The following is a 17,812-nucleotide window of genomic DNA, read 5'->3' on the forward strand; positions in this document are numbered from 1 at the left end:
GCTCTTCACTGAAGAGTCGCGGTTTTGTCTCACCAGGGGTGATGGTTGGATTCGCCTTTATCGTCGAAGGAATGAGCGTTACACCGAGGCCTGTACTCTGGAGCTGAATCGATTTGGAGGTGGAATGTCCGTCATGGTCTGGGGCGGTGTGTCACAGCATCATCGGACTGAGCTTGTTGTCATTGCAGGCAATCTCAAAATAAATGTATGCTGTATTCGTCCCAATACATATACATTTTTATGGCAAAAATATGACTTGATTATAAAAGGAAAGATCTTGGTGGTCCTATTCAATCCAACATTTAAGTATTTTAGCAGACGCACTTATCCAGAGCAATTAGGGTTAAGCGCCTTGCTCAAGGGCATATTGACAGATTTGTAACCTAGTCGGTTTGGGGATTGGAAACAGTGACCTTTCGGTTACTGACCCAACACTCTTAACCACGAGGCTACCTTCCACCCTGCAGTAGTTTACTGTACGAAGTAAGAGGCCAACGGACCCCTATGTGAACTTTTAAAAATTGAGTAGGGGTGAGTGCTTTTGAAATGAACCTCTCAAATAGATTCTTGGTATTGGTCATCTGTAGCCATGAGTGTACAGCATCTTTAATTTAGCAAATAGAGCAATTTTTTTTATCAAGCTCTGTTGACCCTCATTAGAGAAGTATGAGTGAAGAGAGAGTGGTGTTTTCAGAGTCCTTGATTAAGTGAAATGGTGTTTGCACTGATTGCTTCTTTGAGTACACGTTTCACAGACACTCCACAGACTCTTTCCATTCCTAACCATTCATCTAAAAACATGGCCCCCTCCCATGTCCTCCTATAAAGGATATTGAGCTTGATGGCAGGCAGCAGCAGCCAGTCAGTATTTAAGGATGATTCTGATGTTCTCATCCCCTCCATCCTTCATCTTATCCAACTGCACTAGTAGATAGACGTTCAGGTAAATAATGGTATAATGGAGAAAGAGTGGAGTTGGGCTGTCTTGAGCCTTGGAATTGCACTACACATAACCTGAACTTGCTTGTTAATTTTTATTACGTATCAGAATAGTGCAATATTGGGTGCGATCTGTTCTTATAATGTCTTAGATGTCATGTCCTGAACAAAGCCATCGGTAGGTATTGTGTAATAGCCTAGTGAATCTATAGCTTATTACATATCGCATCACAAACCCATAGGATATGTTCCACACTAGTAAGTCTTCAACTAAACCTAATCACTGTCAAATGAGCTTACTCTCGGGTGGTTAATAGTTACACACACACACGCACACACACACACACACACACACACACACACACACACACACACACACACACACACACACACACACACACACACACACACACACACACACACACACACACACACACACACACACACACACACACACACACACACACACACACACACACACTCTATCTCTCTCTCTCTCTCTGTCTTTCTCTCTCTCTCTCGCTGGTCTTATTTCCCGCTGAGGTTTCATATGTTATTTACAGTTGTTATTTAAGTCAATCATTGGAGTCTTCTTTTCAATTCAGCCGTAGCACCATCCCTGCTTTAGAATTCTGAGATTCCAGGTCCTGATTTTCTGCTAGGGCATTCAGCTTTAAATGGCACCAGTGTTCCTCTCTCTTCTGTGGTAATGAAATCATTGTGACTGCTGCTCAATAGTATTCCACAAGTCAGAAAATGTACTACAATACTGCATTGTATTACAATGGACAATGATTGGGGGTTTTGCGCTGAATTTAAAGGCAGCAAGTGGCCTCACCTATTCTGTTTCAGAACTTCGTGAGTGCTTTGTTGAGTCACAGACGTGTAAGGGAAGGGTGCATCCACTATCTTCAGAATTGCTCCTTTGCAGTAGATTTTTCCCATCTGCCCCTGAGCATTTTTGCAGCAGATAGATATTTTGTATTCATTGAAACATTCTACCATTTGTTATGAAACTTAAAACACTCAGGGGCAGATTTTTCAAATAGTGGCTGCTAATGAGAAAGTGTTGCACTGATCTTTGCAGGGGGAATGATTCTATCCATTCTCTGTATTCATGAAGCATAGTCATTGTCATGAGGGTATGTATGGGTGGATGAAAGAGAAAAAAACATGGGAAAAGCTCACTTTTCACACGAGACTATCACTAGGAGAGGTCTTGCAATGTCATTATTATCCATGCGTATCCATTTAGGCCTGTGAGCACAAATAAATCATTTCTCACAATGAAGGTAATCAGTTTTGATAGAAGTGCTATTTTGGGGTGCATCTATTTGCGAAACAAAGGATTTGAAATCCCCAACTGTTGTTGAATGTGACATAAAATGCATTAAAGGAGAGTAGGTAATGCTAGTAAGACACAATTATTTTCTGGAAAAACACTATTACATGGATGATTGGATTTGTGATGAGTTCCTGTTTTTTCATGCCCTCTCTGTAACTACTTCATGATGACTCATAATCAGTGAGGTCAGAGACATGTCTTCAAAGATGTTTACACTCACAGCAACCTAACAAAGCTACTGTTATTATTGTGAGTTAACGTCAATATCAAAACTCACCAAACACTGTGGACACACTAAATGAGCTGACGACAGAGTATCGTGCACATCTCACCCAGAGAACAAAGTAGCGGTTAGTAAGAGCTAGAGGTGCTGTCTGTGTGCTGCTAATACCTGAAACCCCAAACTGCTGAAATGTGTCAGATGGCTAAAGGCCCATTCTTCCTGTGTTCCAACTTCCTATCCCAGTCCTAGATCATTATCCCAGCACTAGAGCATTATCCTGTTGTCGGCTACTAATATATCGCAGCACAGACATCTTGGTGTAATTTACCCCTGTACATTTGTGTATCTTCTGTTGTCGTCACATTCTCTTTTCTTAGTAGCGATACTTTCTAATTAACAAATGTGCTCTGGATTAGTGTTGGTGATGGCTGTAAAAGTTTATTAGCAATCCATTGAGTGAAGGGAGCGGGAGTGACAATCCCTGGCACCAGCAGAAGCCCTAGGATCAATACACTCCACCAAACCTCCCTCACACACACAACTGTCTCAGTGGCTGACTCGCACATTTAGTCATTAATACCTCAAAATGGACTACAGTGAGGAGTTCACCAACTCCTTGAATGTGCTTTTTCTCACGCAAATTAATTTTTGGAGTGCATGAAGCCCATTAAACTTTGAAGAGTGGACGCTATTTACTTGTGCATACAATCCATTGCCTGTTGTAATGTGCTTGTCTTTTTATTGTTCAGGCCTCATTTGTAAAAGAGACTTTCGTCTCAATATGACTTCCCTGTTGAAATTAAGGTAATATCCTTTATCCTATCCTATCCTAACCAACATTTCTTTTTCATTTCAGACATGAACCACTGAAGCTGAGACGGACAAGGACTGCAATAAGCTCACGTGACGAGCTCTATTCTCCCATCACCAAAAGATCTCAATCATGACACCCAAATGGCTGGTTATTTTCCTTTTTCTACAATCTGGGACCGAAAATGCATTCCCTATGGCCCCGACCAAGCTTCCCCCTGAGACAGGCACCTACAGGGTCACAGACACAAGCCTCACTCATCTCACAGTGCACAGCCGGACGGGAGAGGTCTATGTGGGAGCAGTGAACCGGGTCTATAAGCTGTCTGCCAACCTAACAGAGCTGCGTTCACACATGACTGGCCCCGTGGATGACAACGCCAAATGTTACCCCCCTCCCAGCGTCCGAGCTTGTGCACATAAACTGGAGTCCTCTGACAACGTCAACAAGTTGCTGCTGGTTGATTACGCTGGCAACCGCCTGGTAGCATGTGGAAGCATCTGGCAGGGTGTGTGTCAGTTCCTGCGGCTGGAGGACCTCTTCAAGCTGGGAGAGCCCCACCACCGCAAGGAGCATTACCTCTCTGGAGCCAGGGAGGCTGACGGCATGGCAGGAGTGGTGGTTGACAGAACAGAAGGGAAGTGGAAAAATGAGAAGAAGGGGGCTAGCCGGCTGTTTATCGGGGCAGCCATCGATGGCAAGTCAGAGTATTTCCCTACCCTGTCTAGCCGTAAACTGGTCGCTGATGAAGAGAGTGTTAACATGTTCAGTCTGGTCTACCAGGACGAGTTTGTGTCCTCACAAATCAAGATACCCTCCGACACTCTGTCCCTCTACCCGGCGTTTGACATTTACTACGTGTATGGATTCTCCAGCCGTACTTACATCTATTTCCTGACGTTGCAGCTGGACACACAGCTCACCCAGATGGATGCCACCGGTGAAAAGTTCTTCACCTCCAAGATAGTGCGGATGTGTTCTAATGACACCGAGTTCTACTCTTACGTGGAGTTCCCCCTGGGTTGCACCAAGGATGGGGTGGAGTACCGGCTGGTCCAGTCTGCATACAAGCACCGTCCAGGTCGGATGCTGGCCCAGGCCTTGGGGCTGTCTGAGGACGAGGATGTTCTGTTTGTGGTGTTCTCCCAGGGCCAGAAGAACCGGGCCAACCCGCCTCGGGAAACGGTCCTGTGTCTCTTTACCCTGCATCAGATCAACCTGGCCATGAGGGAGAGGATCAAGTCGTGCTACCGTGGGGAAGGCAAGCTGTCCCTGCCCTGGCTGCTCAACAAGGAGCTACCCTGCATCAACACGGTGAGTCATCACCATTTCTTTTTAGTAATTCCACTTCAAATGAAGTACTTCTATCCAGCCTCAGGCCCTAGCCCCAAAGGCAATATTCTGCTGGCTTTACTTGCATATTTCATCCATACCTCATTAACTTAAATAGCCCAAATGCCCTATGAATATATTGAAACATTTAAAGCCAGGCACCAGAGATTTTTGCATCTACTTATACATTTTGAGATTTTGGGTTGTTTTGGTACTTTAATATGAGTACTATATGAGTTCAAAAAGTAAATGTCAAAATGTCAAAAACTTAATGTAAATGTGTCTTTTATTTAGTTGATCATACTACCGACATTAACATTTCATTAATTTTAAGCACTTTTAAATGGACATACATCCATCATTTCAAGAGCTCTCTACATTGAATCACACATACTTGTAAAGCCCATTTAATAGAGAATGTTAGAAACTGGAGTATATACAGTACTAACTTACTTTTAAGAGATAGTGATTGGGTCAAAATAGGCGTTTGGCGATTCGTAGGCTAAATTCAGTGTACTTGCCTTTAACTGCCATTTCCCGAAAGTTAGACTCTTCCCACACGCCGACAGATTTTTCTCAGCTACAGAAGCATCTACATTCACCGAAGTTTTGTGGTTATCCTTACATATATTCTCCAGTCTTACTCAGAGGGAATTGATAACATTTTCTTGAAATAATTTGCCAGAAATGCATTTTACATACGTCTTTAGTATTTTAGCTAGAAAGAATAAAAAAGAACATATCAATAATTTGGGCTAAGTAAGTCCTGTCCTGGAGATGTCTTAACCAAAATATTAAGGCTGTCTTTATCCCGTGTCCCCAAAAATGTATTTGTGTTATATGCAAATATGCTCAAATGTGATGAGATATAACCTCATTTGCAGATTTTATACAATATTTCAGAATTGTAATCAGGGGAAACAAAAAAAAAATCAGATCGTTTCATTCTGAACAGAACCATCTTTTCTTTTTCCCCCAATGTTCTGACCAGCAAAATAAAGTTTTGAACTGGTTTCGAACCAAAAAAAAGTCACGGTTTGGATCGTTCCTTTCTGTTCCTTTTTAAACCTCTGAAATATACATTTTTATTTATTTTACATTTAGCTCGACATTCAATTATTTCTAGGGATGCACAATATATCGGTGAACATATCGGAATCGGCCGATATTAGCTAAAAATGCCAACATCTAGTCTAGTTTAACGGCAATGTGAAAAACCGATGTCAAAGCTGACGTGCATACCTATATAACGTACGTACATGACTTAATGACGCCACTTAAAATTTTGCGCTACACGTGCAACACAGCATTCCTAAGCTAGCCCACAATTTCTGCGGTGTGGCTCGAACAGTCAACAAGTCGAGCAGTCACTTAAAAGAGTAAGAACATTTCAGCGAGACAACTCGAAGGCGAAATCCATTAACTCCAAGATAATGTAATTCATTGCCCTTGACAATCAACCGTTCTCTGTCGTGGGTGATGTTGGCTTTCGTGACTGGTCAAGCACTGGTACACACTAACGTTACCAAGTGCGCTATTGTTCAGATGTTGCCCTACCGGAGTTACACAGGAGTGGCGTCACTGCTATTAGCTTCACGACATACTATGGAACGCCGTTTGGGTCTTTGCGTGTCAAAAAAGATCCACGTCAAATAACACTATTTGACAATAACACTATTTGACGAGTTAAATAAGCTTTTACTATGACACGTCAAATAACACAGTTCTATTATAGAATGTTGTGTGTTCTGAATTTGCAAGTGCAAGCCAAGCGCCACCACTACTATCAGTAGCACTGTCAAAACTGTACAAAAAAGTCTGCAAACAAGCAAACACCGGCCACGAACGATATGTTTACAATGCCACGTTGGTAATAAAGCATTATTTTGTTGACCGCAACTTCTGGCGTAGCTAGCTAGCTTTAGCTTGGTACCTAGATAGCACCAATACAACCAGCCTGAAAACAATGACCAGTAGAAACTGCAGTCATTTTCACTTGATTTAGGAATCCTTGTGAGTAAGTATTAGCTAGGTAGCCACTTGTTGTTTGCCTATTGAAATTGAACTTCAGTTCATGAAAATAAATAGCTAGCCAGTTACTTAACCCTGTTGCCCAAAGCTAACCTAATAAGCAGCTAGCTAGCTTCATCTGGCTAGTGAAGCTCGACCTAACTGGGTTATGTGTTGTGAAGCTAGCCACAGTAAGGATTAGACCACAATTGTGGAATTTGCTGTTTGCTTTCAAATTAAAAGTACCTCTTTGAGTGATGCAGAAGGATACAATTGGTGGAATCATGCCATATTTAGACTAGATAATATTAAACAAGGTTGGAATGTGAAGCAATGACATAGGGTATCAGTCTACTTGGTGACACATACAGAACACAATTGTGAAGAGTTTACGCAAATATTAGCATTGTAGCTCTTATCGCGGGACTGTGACTGTGAAATCACCTCCCCCTTCAGCCTATTGTGTGTATTGACATTCATATTGCACTGTACAGCTTTACATAAGGATTGTGGATCAATAAAATGGGGTAACAGTCTACTTAATACCCAATATATATATATTTTTTAATACCCAATATTTTTTTCAGTTATCAGACTCCAAAACATCCACACAGTATTGTTTTTCCTTGGGAATAGTGTTGAATACACATAGGTTGACAATAAATGTGTCTCAATTCACCGGTGTTTCAGAGTCCCGCAATAAGAGCTACGATGCAAATTTTCTCTGGGTGTCACTGAGTAGACTGATAATCCATGTCATTGATCCACATTCCATAGGTAAGGCTGTACAGTGAAATAAGTATGCCCCCAACACAATTCTAAAGTATAATACATCCAGTGTGATTTCAACAGATTTTTGTCAACTTAACAAATAACTGTCTTTTGTTGATTTTATATAACAACATTCCAACCTCGTTTATCATGATCTATTAAATTATGGCATAATTATTCTATTTGTATTCATTTGCATCACTGTCAATGACATACTTTTATTTTGTAGGCTAACCGCAAAGTCCACTATCGTGGCTAATCCTTATTGTGGCTAGCTTCACATAGATGGGTCCGACCACCATGAATCAAATAAGAACTGTCTTATAAATTAGGGTTATTTTAGATGATGACACCTAGCTATATAGTTAGCTAGCTAACTATAGATACTGAAACAGATTATGTTGTTTTGTTATGTTTTGGGGGAAGAACTGTCACGATCGTTATAAGGAGTGGACCAAGATGCCGCATGATATGTTTCCATCCTTTTATTTTGAAGAGAAACTCAAAGAACAAAAACAATAAAGCGAAAAAAACGAAACGTGAAGCTCAAAGTAGTGCTCGCAGGCAACTATACCTAGACAATATCCCACAAAGCACAATGGGGAAATGGCTAAACCACCCTAGTCACTGTCACGCCACAACCAACATAGAGAATAAACAGCTCTCTATGGTCAAGGCGTGACAGTACCCCCCCCCCCCAAAAAAGTGCGGACTAAGACAGCAAAACCTGACTCAATAGGGGAGGGTCCGGGTGGGAATCTACCGTCGGGGGAGGCTCTGGTGCGGGGTGAAGTACCCAGTCCGCTCGCAGATATACGTCATCCTCCATGGCGGACCCTAGATTGTCGCCGGAGGAACCGGACCGTGGATCGTCGCCGGAGGCGTCAGACCATGGATCGTCGCAGGAGGAACCGGACCGTAGATCGTCACCGGGGACTCCAGACCGTGGATCATCGCCAGAGGAACTGGACCGTTGATTGTCGCCGGAGGCACCGGACCGTAGATCGTCGCCGGAGGCGTCAAACTGGGAACCCCTGTTGGGGGCTCTGGACTGCATACCGTCACTGGAGGCTCTGGACTGCCGACCGTCGCTGAAGACTCTGAACTGCCGCCTGTCGCAGGAAGTTCTGGACCGCAGACCGTCGCTGGAGGCACTGGACCGCAGACCGTCGCTGAAGACTCTGGACCGCAGACTGTTGCTAGAGGCTCTGGATTGCCGACCGTCTCTGGTGGTTCCGGACCGTTGACCGTCTGTGGTGGTTCCGGACCGTGGACCGTCTCAGGAGGTTCCGGACCGCGGACCGTCTCAGGAGGTTCCGGACCGCGGACCGTCTCAAGAGGTCCCGGACTATGGACCGTCGTTGGAGGTTCCGGACTGTGAAACATCTCAGGAGGTTCTGGACTGTGGACCGTCGTTGGAGGTTCCGGACTGTGAAACGTCGCCTGAAGCTCTGGGCTGGGAACTGTCACCGGAAGCTCTGGGCTGGGAACTGTTGCCGGAAGCTCTGGACTGGGAACTGTCACCGGAAGCTCTGGACTGGGAACTGTCTCCGGAAGCTCTGGACTGGGAACTGTCGCCGGAAGCTCTGGACTGGGAACTGTCACCGGAAGCTCTGGACTGTGGAGGCGCACTGGAGGCCTGATGCATGGGGCCGGTACAGGTGGCACCGGGCTGGTGACACGCACCTCAGGGTGAGTGCGGGGAAGAGGCACAGGATGTACTGGACTGTGGAGATGCACTGGAGGTCTGGAGCGTAGAGCTGGCACAACGCGTCCTTGACAAATGACCAAATGACCACAAATGACCACACGGCAAGTGCGGGAAGCTGGCACAGGACTCACTGGGCTGTGAAAGCGCACTGGGGATACAGCGCATAGAGCCGGCGCAGGATATCCTGGACCGGGGAGGCGCACTGGAGAACAGGCGCGCTGAGCCGGCACAACCCGCCCTGGACAGATACCCACTTTAGCACGACAAATGCGAGGAGTTGGCACAGAACGCACCTGGGCTGTGAATGCGCACTGGAGACACAGTGCATATCACCGCAAAACATGGTGCCTGACCGGTCACACGCTCCCCACGGTGAGTACAGGGAGTTGGCTCTGGTTCAAAACCTGGCTCCGCCAACCACTCCGTGTGCCTCCCCCCCCATTTTGTTTTGAGGCTGCCTCACGGGCTTCCGTCGTGGCCGCGAAACCTGGTGTCGTCGTTGTTGTTCCCTCGCTGCCTCCATCTGCTCCCATTGAAGGCGATCCTTTCCGGTCAGGATCTTCTCCCACGTCCAGGATCCCTTACCATCCAAGATATCCTCCCATGTCCAGGATGTCTGCTCCTCCTGGCCACGCTGCTCGTTTCTTTTTGGCAAGGACAATATTGGATATCGCTTTCGGCCAAAAATGTCATATCGGTGCATCACAAATTATTTCACCAGTCAGCGTGGCTAGATCAGCTTGCTGTGGACCTGATAAGCAATTCAATCTGTGTAGGAAAGTCGTGAAAAGCAAATTGTATTTTGCCGTAACAGCATGGTTAATCAGAATGAAAGACAAACACACACCAGTCAGAGTGTAGGACTCAAGATGCAGCTGACATTTTGAGGGAGAGGCGAGAGGATGGAGGAAGCTTGCCTTAAAGTGCTGGGCATCTTGTTATGACATGCATTATCTGAAATAGGCCTAAATAATTATACATACGGAGAAGCAGCTTCTATGGAGGAACTTTTATTGTCTTTAAACTTCCAAGTTGGTTTGACTTTGGACTAGAGGTCGACCAATTATTCTGAATGGCCGATTAATTAGGGCCGATTTCAGGTTTTCATAACAATCGGAAATCTGTCATTTTGGACGCCGATTTAGCCGATTTTTTTTTTACATTTATTTTTTATACGTCTTTATTTAATGTTTATTTAACTAGGCAAGTAAGTTAAGAACACATTCTTATTTTCAATGACGGCCTAGGAACGGTGGGTTAACTGCCTTGTCAGCTCAGGGATTCAATCTTGCAACCTTACGGTTAACTAGTCCAACGCTCTAACCACCTGCCTCACGAGGAGACCGCCTGTTACGCGAATGCAGTAAGAAGCCAAGGTAAGTTGCTAGCTAGCATTAAACTTAATCAATCATAATCACTAGTTTATAACTACACATGGTTGATGATATTACTGGTTTATCTGGCGTGTCCTGCATTGAATATAATCGATGCAGTGCGCATTCGCGAAAAAGGACTGTTGTTGCTCCAACGTGTACCTAACCATAAACATCAAATGCCTTTCTTAAAATCAATACACAGAAGTATATATTTTTAAACCTGCATAATTAGCTAGAAGAAATCCAGGTTTGCAGGCAATATTAACCAGGTGAAATTGTGTCACTTCTCTTGCATTCATTGCACGCAGAGTCAGGGTATATGCAACAGTTTGGGCCGCCTGGCTCATTGCGAAGTAATTTGCCAGAATTTTACGTAATTATGACATAACATTGAAGGTTGTGCAATGTAACAAGAATTTTTAGACTGATGGATGCCACCCGGTAAATAAAATACGGAACGGTTACGTATTTCACTGAAAGAATAAACGTCTTGTTTTCGAGATGATAGTTTCTGGATTCGACCATATTAATGACCTAAGGCTCGCATTTCTGTGTGTTATTATGTTATAATTAAGTCTATGATTTGATAGAGCAGTCTGACTGAGCGATGGTGGGCACCAGCAGGCTCATAAGCATTCATTCAAACAGCACTTTTGTGCGTTTTGCCAGCAGCTCTGCTGTTTATGACTTCAAGCCTATCAACTCCCGAGATTAGGCTGGTGTAACGATGTGATGTAAAATGGCTAGCTAGTTAGCAGGGTGCGCGCTAATAGCGTTTCAAACGTTGCTCGCTCCGAGACTTGGAGTAGTTGTTCCCCTTGCTCTGCATGGGTAATGCTGCTTCGAGGGTGGCTGTTGTCGTTGTGTTCCTGGTTCGAGCCCAGGTAGGAGCGAGGAGAGGTACGAAAGCTATACTGTTACACTGGCAATACTAAAGTGCCTATAAGAACATCCAATAGTCAAAGGTATATGAAATACAAATGGTATAGAGAGAAATAGTCCTATAATTCCTATAATAACTACAACCTAAAATGTCTTATCTGGGAATATTGAAGACTCGTGTTAAAAGGAACATCCAGCTTTCATATGATCTCATGTTCTGAGCAAGGAACTGAAACGTTAGCTTTCTTACATAGCACATATTGCACTTTTACTTTCTTCTCCAACACTTTGTTTTTGCATTATTTAAACCAAATTGAACATGTTTCATTATTTATTTGAGGCTAAATTGATTTTATTGATGTATTATATTAAGTTCAAATAAGTTTTTCTTGTAATTGTTGTAATTGTCATTATTACAAATAAATGGTAAAAATCGGAAGATTAATCGGTATCGGCTTTTTATGTCCTCCAATAATCGGTATCGGTATCGGCGGTGAAAAATCACCTCTACTTTGGACCAGAACATATGTTAGCTAACTAGCTAGCTAGCTAACAAGATTGTGTGTGTAGAGCATCACTATAATAAAAAAAAACATTTTTTTATCCTTTATTTAACTGGGCAAGTCAGTTAAGAACAAATTCTTATTTTCAATGACGGCCTAGGAACAGTGGGTGTAACTGCCTTGTTCAGGGGCAGGATGACAGATTTTTAACTTGTCAGCTTTTTTTGGTAAATATATATATCCATACACGCATGCATACATATACACATATATACATGCACATACCTATATAGACATACATACTTTTTTAAAGAATATACCTTTATTATTATTCCCCGCAAACCCTTCCGCCGATCCCCCAATTGGAGTAAACTAATAAACACTTCGGCTTTTACCTTCAATTTATACATCTTATACACATTTTACATACACAGCCTATTTTACAATAGTTATTATTATTTATTATTTATTTATTTATTATTTATTTATTTATTTTTATTTGTTTGTCCTTCCTCTATTTCTGATGTCCATCTAGTTTGATTTCTATTTGTATCTGTGTCACGCCCTGGTCAAAGTATTTTGTGTTTATCTTTATGTATTTGGTCAGGCCAGGGTGTGGCATGGGGTTTTTGTAATTGTGGTGTGTTTGTCTTGGGGTTTTGGTGGTGGTATTGGGATTGTAGCTTAGTGGGTTGTCTAGCAAGGTCTATGGCTGTCTGGAGTGGTTCTCAATCAGAGGCAGGTGCTTATCGTTGTCTCTGATTGGGAACCATATTTAGGCAGCCATATTCTTTGAGTTTGTCGTGGGTGATTGTCCTTAGTGTCTTACTTGTACTCTCTGTTAGTTTGCACTAGATAGGCTGTTTTCGGTTTTCATTACGTTTATTGTTTTGTAGTGTTTAGTGTTTAGTCGTGTTTACGTTTTGTTTAATAAATATGGATCGCAATCGACACGCTGCAGTTTGGTCCGACTCTCCTTCATCACCACTAGAAAACCGTTACAGAATCACCCACCACCAACGGACCAAGCAGCGTGTTAACAGGCAGGAACCACAGGAGAGGCAACAGAGGCAGCAGCAGCAGGAGCAGCAGCAGCTGCAGTGGGAGAGGCTGCACCACCTGGAGAAATGGACATGGGAGGAAGAACTGGACGGTAAAGGACCCTGGGCTCAGCCTGGAGAATATCGCCGCCCCAAGGAAGAACTGGAGGCGGCGAAAGCTGAGAGGCGCAGATATGAGGAGGCAGCACGGCGTAGCGGATGGAAGCCTGAGAATCAGCCCCAAAAATTTCTTGGGGGGCTCAGGGAGAGTGTGGCAGAGTCAGGAGTCAGACCTGAGCCAACTCTCCCTGTTTATCGTGAGGAGCCAAGGAGGAGACCAGAACCAGAGACTGTGAAGGAGTTAATGGGGAAATTGGAGGAGAGAGAAATGAGGGAGTTGCTGTGTTGGTGCTTTTTGCATGGAATTCGCCCGACGGAACGTGTTGGGGATTTGATGGCACCTGGGTTAGCGCTCCATACTCGTCCTGAGGTGCGTGTTAGTCGGCTGGTGAAGTTGGTGCCAGCCTCACGCACCAGGCCTCCTGTGCACATCCCTAGCCTTGCACATCCTGTGCCAACACTGCTCTCAAGATCTCCAGTACGCCTTCACGGTCTAGCCCATCCTGTGCTACCTCCACACTCCAGTCCTCCGGTAGCAGCTCCCCGCTCCAGGCTTCCTGTGCGTGTCCTCGATCCAGTACCACCAGTTCCAGCACCATGCACCAGGCCTTCAGTGTGCCTTGCCTGTTCAGCGCAGCCAGCGCTTTTCTCCTCTCCTGCGCTGCTGGAGTCTCCCGCCTGTTTAGCGCAGCCAGAGCCTTTCTCCTCTACAGCGCTGCCGGATCCTCCCGCCTGTTCAGCGCAGCCAGAGCCTTCCTCCTCTACAGCGCTGCCGGAGCCTCCCGCCTGTTTAGCGCAGCCAGAGCCTTTCTCCTCTCCTACGCTGCCGGAGTCTCCCGCCTGTTCAGCGCAGCCAGAGCTGCCAGCCTGCATGGAGAAGCCAGAGCTGCCAGCCTGCATGGAGCAGCCAGAGCTGTCAGTCCGCATAGAGCAGCCAGAGCTGTCAGTCCGCATAGAGCAGCCAGAGATGTCAGTCTGCATGGAGCAGCCTGAGATGTCAGTCTGCATGGAGCAGCCAGAGATGTCAGTCTGCATGGAGCAGCCAGAGATGTCAGTCTGCATGGAGCAGCCAGAGCTGTCAGTCTGCATGGAGCAGCCAGAGCTGCCAGTCTGCAAGGAGCAGCCAGAGCTGTCAGTCTGCATGGAGCAGCCAGAGCTGTCAGTCTGCATGGAGCAGCCAGAGCTGCCAGTCTGCATGAAGCAGCCAGTCTGCATGGAGCAGCCAGAGCTGTCAGTCTGCATGGAGCAGCCAGAGCTGCCAGTCTGCATGGAGCAGCCAGAGCTGCCAGTCTGCATGAAGCAGCCAGAGCTGTCAGTCTGCATGGAGCAGCCAGAGCTGCCAGTCTGCATGGAGCTGCCAGTCTGCAAGGAGCAGCCAGAGCTGTCAGTCTACATGAAGCAGCCCGAGCTGCCAGTCTGCATGAAGCAGCCAGTCTACATGGAGCAGCCAGAGCTGCCAGTCTGCATGAAGCAGCCAGAGCTGTCAGTCTGCATGGAACAGTCAGAGCTGTCAGTCTGCATGGAGCAGCCAGAGCTGTCAGTCTACATGAAGCAGCCCGAGCTGCCAGTCTGCATGAAGCAGTCAGTCTACATGGAGCAGCCAGAGCTGTCAGTCCGCATGGAGCAGCCAGAGCTGTCAGTCTACATGAAGCAGCCCGAGCTGCCAGTCTGCATGAAGCAGCCAGTCTACATGGAGCAGCCAGAGATGTCAGTCTGCATGAAGCAGCCAGAGCTGTCAGTCTGCATGGAGCAGCCAGTCTGCATGGAGCAGCCAGTCTGCATGGAGCTGCCAGTCTGCATGGAGCTGCCAGTCTGCATGGAGCTGCCAGTCTGCAAGGAGCTGTCAGTCTGCACGGAGCTGTCAGTCTGCACGGAGCTGCCAGTCTGTAAGGAGCTGCCAGTCTGCAAGGAGCTGCCAGTCAGCACGGAGCCGCCAGAGCGGTCAGTCTGTAAGAAGCCGCCAGAGCTGTCAGCCTATATGGAGCAGCTAGTGCCGCCAGTCTGCCCAGCGCCGCCAGTGCCCCCAGTCTGCCCAGCATCGCCAGTCTGCCCAGCGTCGCCAGTCTGCCCAGCGTCGCCAGTCTGCCCAGCGCCGTCAGTCTGCCCAGCATCGCCAGTCTGCCCAGCATCGCCAGTCTGCCCAGCATCGCCAGTCTGCCCAGCGTCGTCAGTCTGCCCAGCGTCGTCAGTCTGCCCAGCGTCGTCAGTCTGCCCAGCGTCGTCAGTCTGCCCAGCGCCGCCAGTATGCCCAGCGCCGCCAGTCTGCCCAGCGCCGCCAGTCTGCCCAGCATCGCCAGTCTGCCCAGCGCCGCCAGTCTGCCCAGCGCCGCCAGTCTGCCCAGCGCCGCCAGATCTGCCAGTCAACCAGACTCTTCCAGATCTGCCAGTCAACCAGACTCTTCCAGATCTGCCAGTCAACCAGACTCTTCCAGATCTGCCAGTCAACCAGACTCTTCCAGATCTGCCAGTCAGCCAGGATCTGCCAGTCAGCCAGGATCTGCCAGTCAGCCAGGATCTGCTGAAACCACCAGCCAGCCAGGAGCTGGTAGATCTATCTACCTGCCTGAGCTTCCTCTCACTCCTGAGCTTCCTCTCACTCCTGAGCTTCCTCTCACTCCTGAGCTTCCTCTCACTCCTGAGCTTCCTCTCACTCCTGAGCTTCCTCTCACTCCTGAGCTTCCTCTCACTCCTGAGCTTCCTCTCACTCCTGAGCTTTCTCTCACTCCTGAGCTTTCTCTCACTCCCGAGCTTCCCCTCAGTCCCGAGCTGCCTCGGTCCCGAGCTGTCCTTCAGTCCCGATCTGCTCCTCAGTCCAGTGGGGTTCTGGGTGGGGACTACTAGGCCATGGTCGGCGGCGAGGGTGGACTATCCAGGGACGAAGGGAGAGGGGACTAAGACATTAAAGGAGTGGGGTCCACGTCCCGCGCCGGAGCCGCCACCATGGACAGACGCCCACCCGGACCCTCCCTATTGTTTTGAGGTGCGTTCGGGAGTCCGCACCTTAGGGGGTTCTGTCACGCCCTGGTCAAAGTATTTTGTGTTTATCTTTATGTATTTGGTCAGGCCAGGGTGTGGCATGGGGTTTTTGTAATTGTGGTGTGTTTGTCTTGGGGTTTTGGTGGTGGTATTGGGATTGTAGCTTAGTGGGTTGTCTAGCAAGGTCTATGGCTGTCTGGAGTGGTTCTCAATCAGAGGCAGGTGCTTATCGTTGTCTCTGATTGGGAACCATATTTAGGCAGCCATATTCTTTGAGTTTGTCGTGGGTGATTGTCCTTAGTGTCTTACTTGTACTCTCTGTTAGTTTGCACTAGATAGGCTGTTTTCGGTTTTCATTACGTTTATTGTTTTGTAGTGTTTAGTGTTTAGTCGTGTTTACGTTTTGTTTAATAAATATGGATCGCAATCGACACGCTGCAGTTTGGTCCGACTCTCCTTCATCACCACTAGAAAACCGTTACAATCTGTGCTATTTCACAAAATTCTGAACATATATACATTTTACAGATCCCGTATGTATTACATGTTTTATCTTGCTATTAGTCCCACCCTTCAGCTCCATTCAACCCCTCCCATCTATCTCTCAACATCATCCATTTTGGATTTCTATTTGCCATATATTTTTCAACTGTGCTGTGATGCTTCACAAACTAATTGAACCTTTCTATTCTCATAGCTTCTACAGATTGTAAATAAACATTTTTGCTAAAATAATTATTATATTATTGATTGATTGACTATGGCTTTTCAAATTACCCAGTTTTGCTATCTGCAGCGTTAGTTCTAGGCAAATGTTGCAATTCTTCAGCCATTCCTGGACCTGTGACCAAAAACGAGCTACATATGGACGATACCAAAATAAATGATCTAATGACTCTGCCTCCTCACAGCAGAATCTGCAGAGCTGGGAAGATTGTATCCCCCATATATATAACATTCTATTAGTTGCAAGAATTTTGTATAGTAATTTAAATTGAAACATTAGAAGTTTTGCATCCGGTGTTGTTTTGTGTATCAATTCATAAACCATGTGCCATGGAATGGGTACATCGAAAATCTCTTCCCAACTATTTTGCAATTTAAATGGCACAGCTTGTCAGTTTTTTTGTCCTTAAATTAAATTGGTATATTTTTTTTATTTATCACACTTTTCTTTAGTGCTGCAATTAATTGGTTGTAATTTTGGGTAGAGCACACATTTCCATATGTCTGTGTTAGCTGCATGTGTGACATAACTCCACCAATCCTATTTATGATATCATTCACAAAAATTATACCTTTTTTAAAAATTTCTTCGAAATACTTTTTTATCAATTAGTATATTTGAATTTAACCACAATATTTGTTCTATTATTTGTTCTGTCTTTTCAGGTGGATTAAACTGAAATTGCAACCAACTTTCTAAGGATTGTTTAAAAAATAAAAATATTTTGGAGATTATTTCCTTTTCCAACAATCGAAAGTGGGCCGGTGTAATCTGAATAAAGGGAAGAAGGCCCTTCTTGAACATAGGATGAGACATTCGTACCAATTTACTGGAGAACCAGTTTGGATTTAAGTATAACTTTTGTATGACTGATGCCTTTAGTGAGAGGTCTAATGCTTTAATATTTAATCACAAATTCATATTCGTTATATAAATAGGCCCTTTTAATTTTATCTGGCTTGCCGTTCCAAGTAAAATGTAATATTTTATGTTCATATCATTTAGGGCACTAGGTGTAGGCAAAACCATAAGCAAATAGGTCAACT

At 45.5% G+C, this 17,812-nt stretch overlaps 1 protein-coding gene across 2 annotated transcripts in view; it reads left to right on the forward strand.

Moving 5' to 3' along the window:
* The window catches only part of LOC112216034 (plexin A3), a 131,972-nt gene that overhangs the window by 3,179 nt on the left and 110,981 nt on the right, over window positions 1–17,812 (forward strand). For both annotated transcript variants that reach the window (XM_042299430.1, XM_024375633.2), the window contains exon 2: window positions 3,364–4,632. In XM_042299430.1, coding sequence (XP_042155364.1) covers window positions 3,451–4,632 — 1,182 coding nt within the window. In that variant the 5' untranslated portion in view covers window positions 3,364–3,450. The remainder of the gene's footprint in view (window positions 1–3,363; window positions 4,633–17,812) is intronic.

Source organism: Oncorhynchus tshawytscha, linkage group LG16 (genome assembly GCF_018296145.1).
Source record: "Oncorhynchus tshawytscha isolate Ot180627B linkage group LG16, Otsh_v2.0, whole genome shotgun sequence".
Classification (NCBI taxonomy): Eukaryota; Metazoa; Chordata; class Actinopteri; order Salmoniformes; family Salmonidae; genus Oncorhynchus; species Oncorhynchus tshawytscha.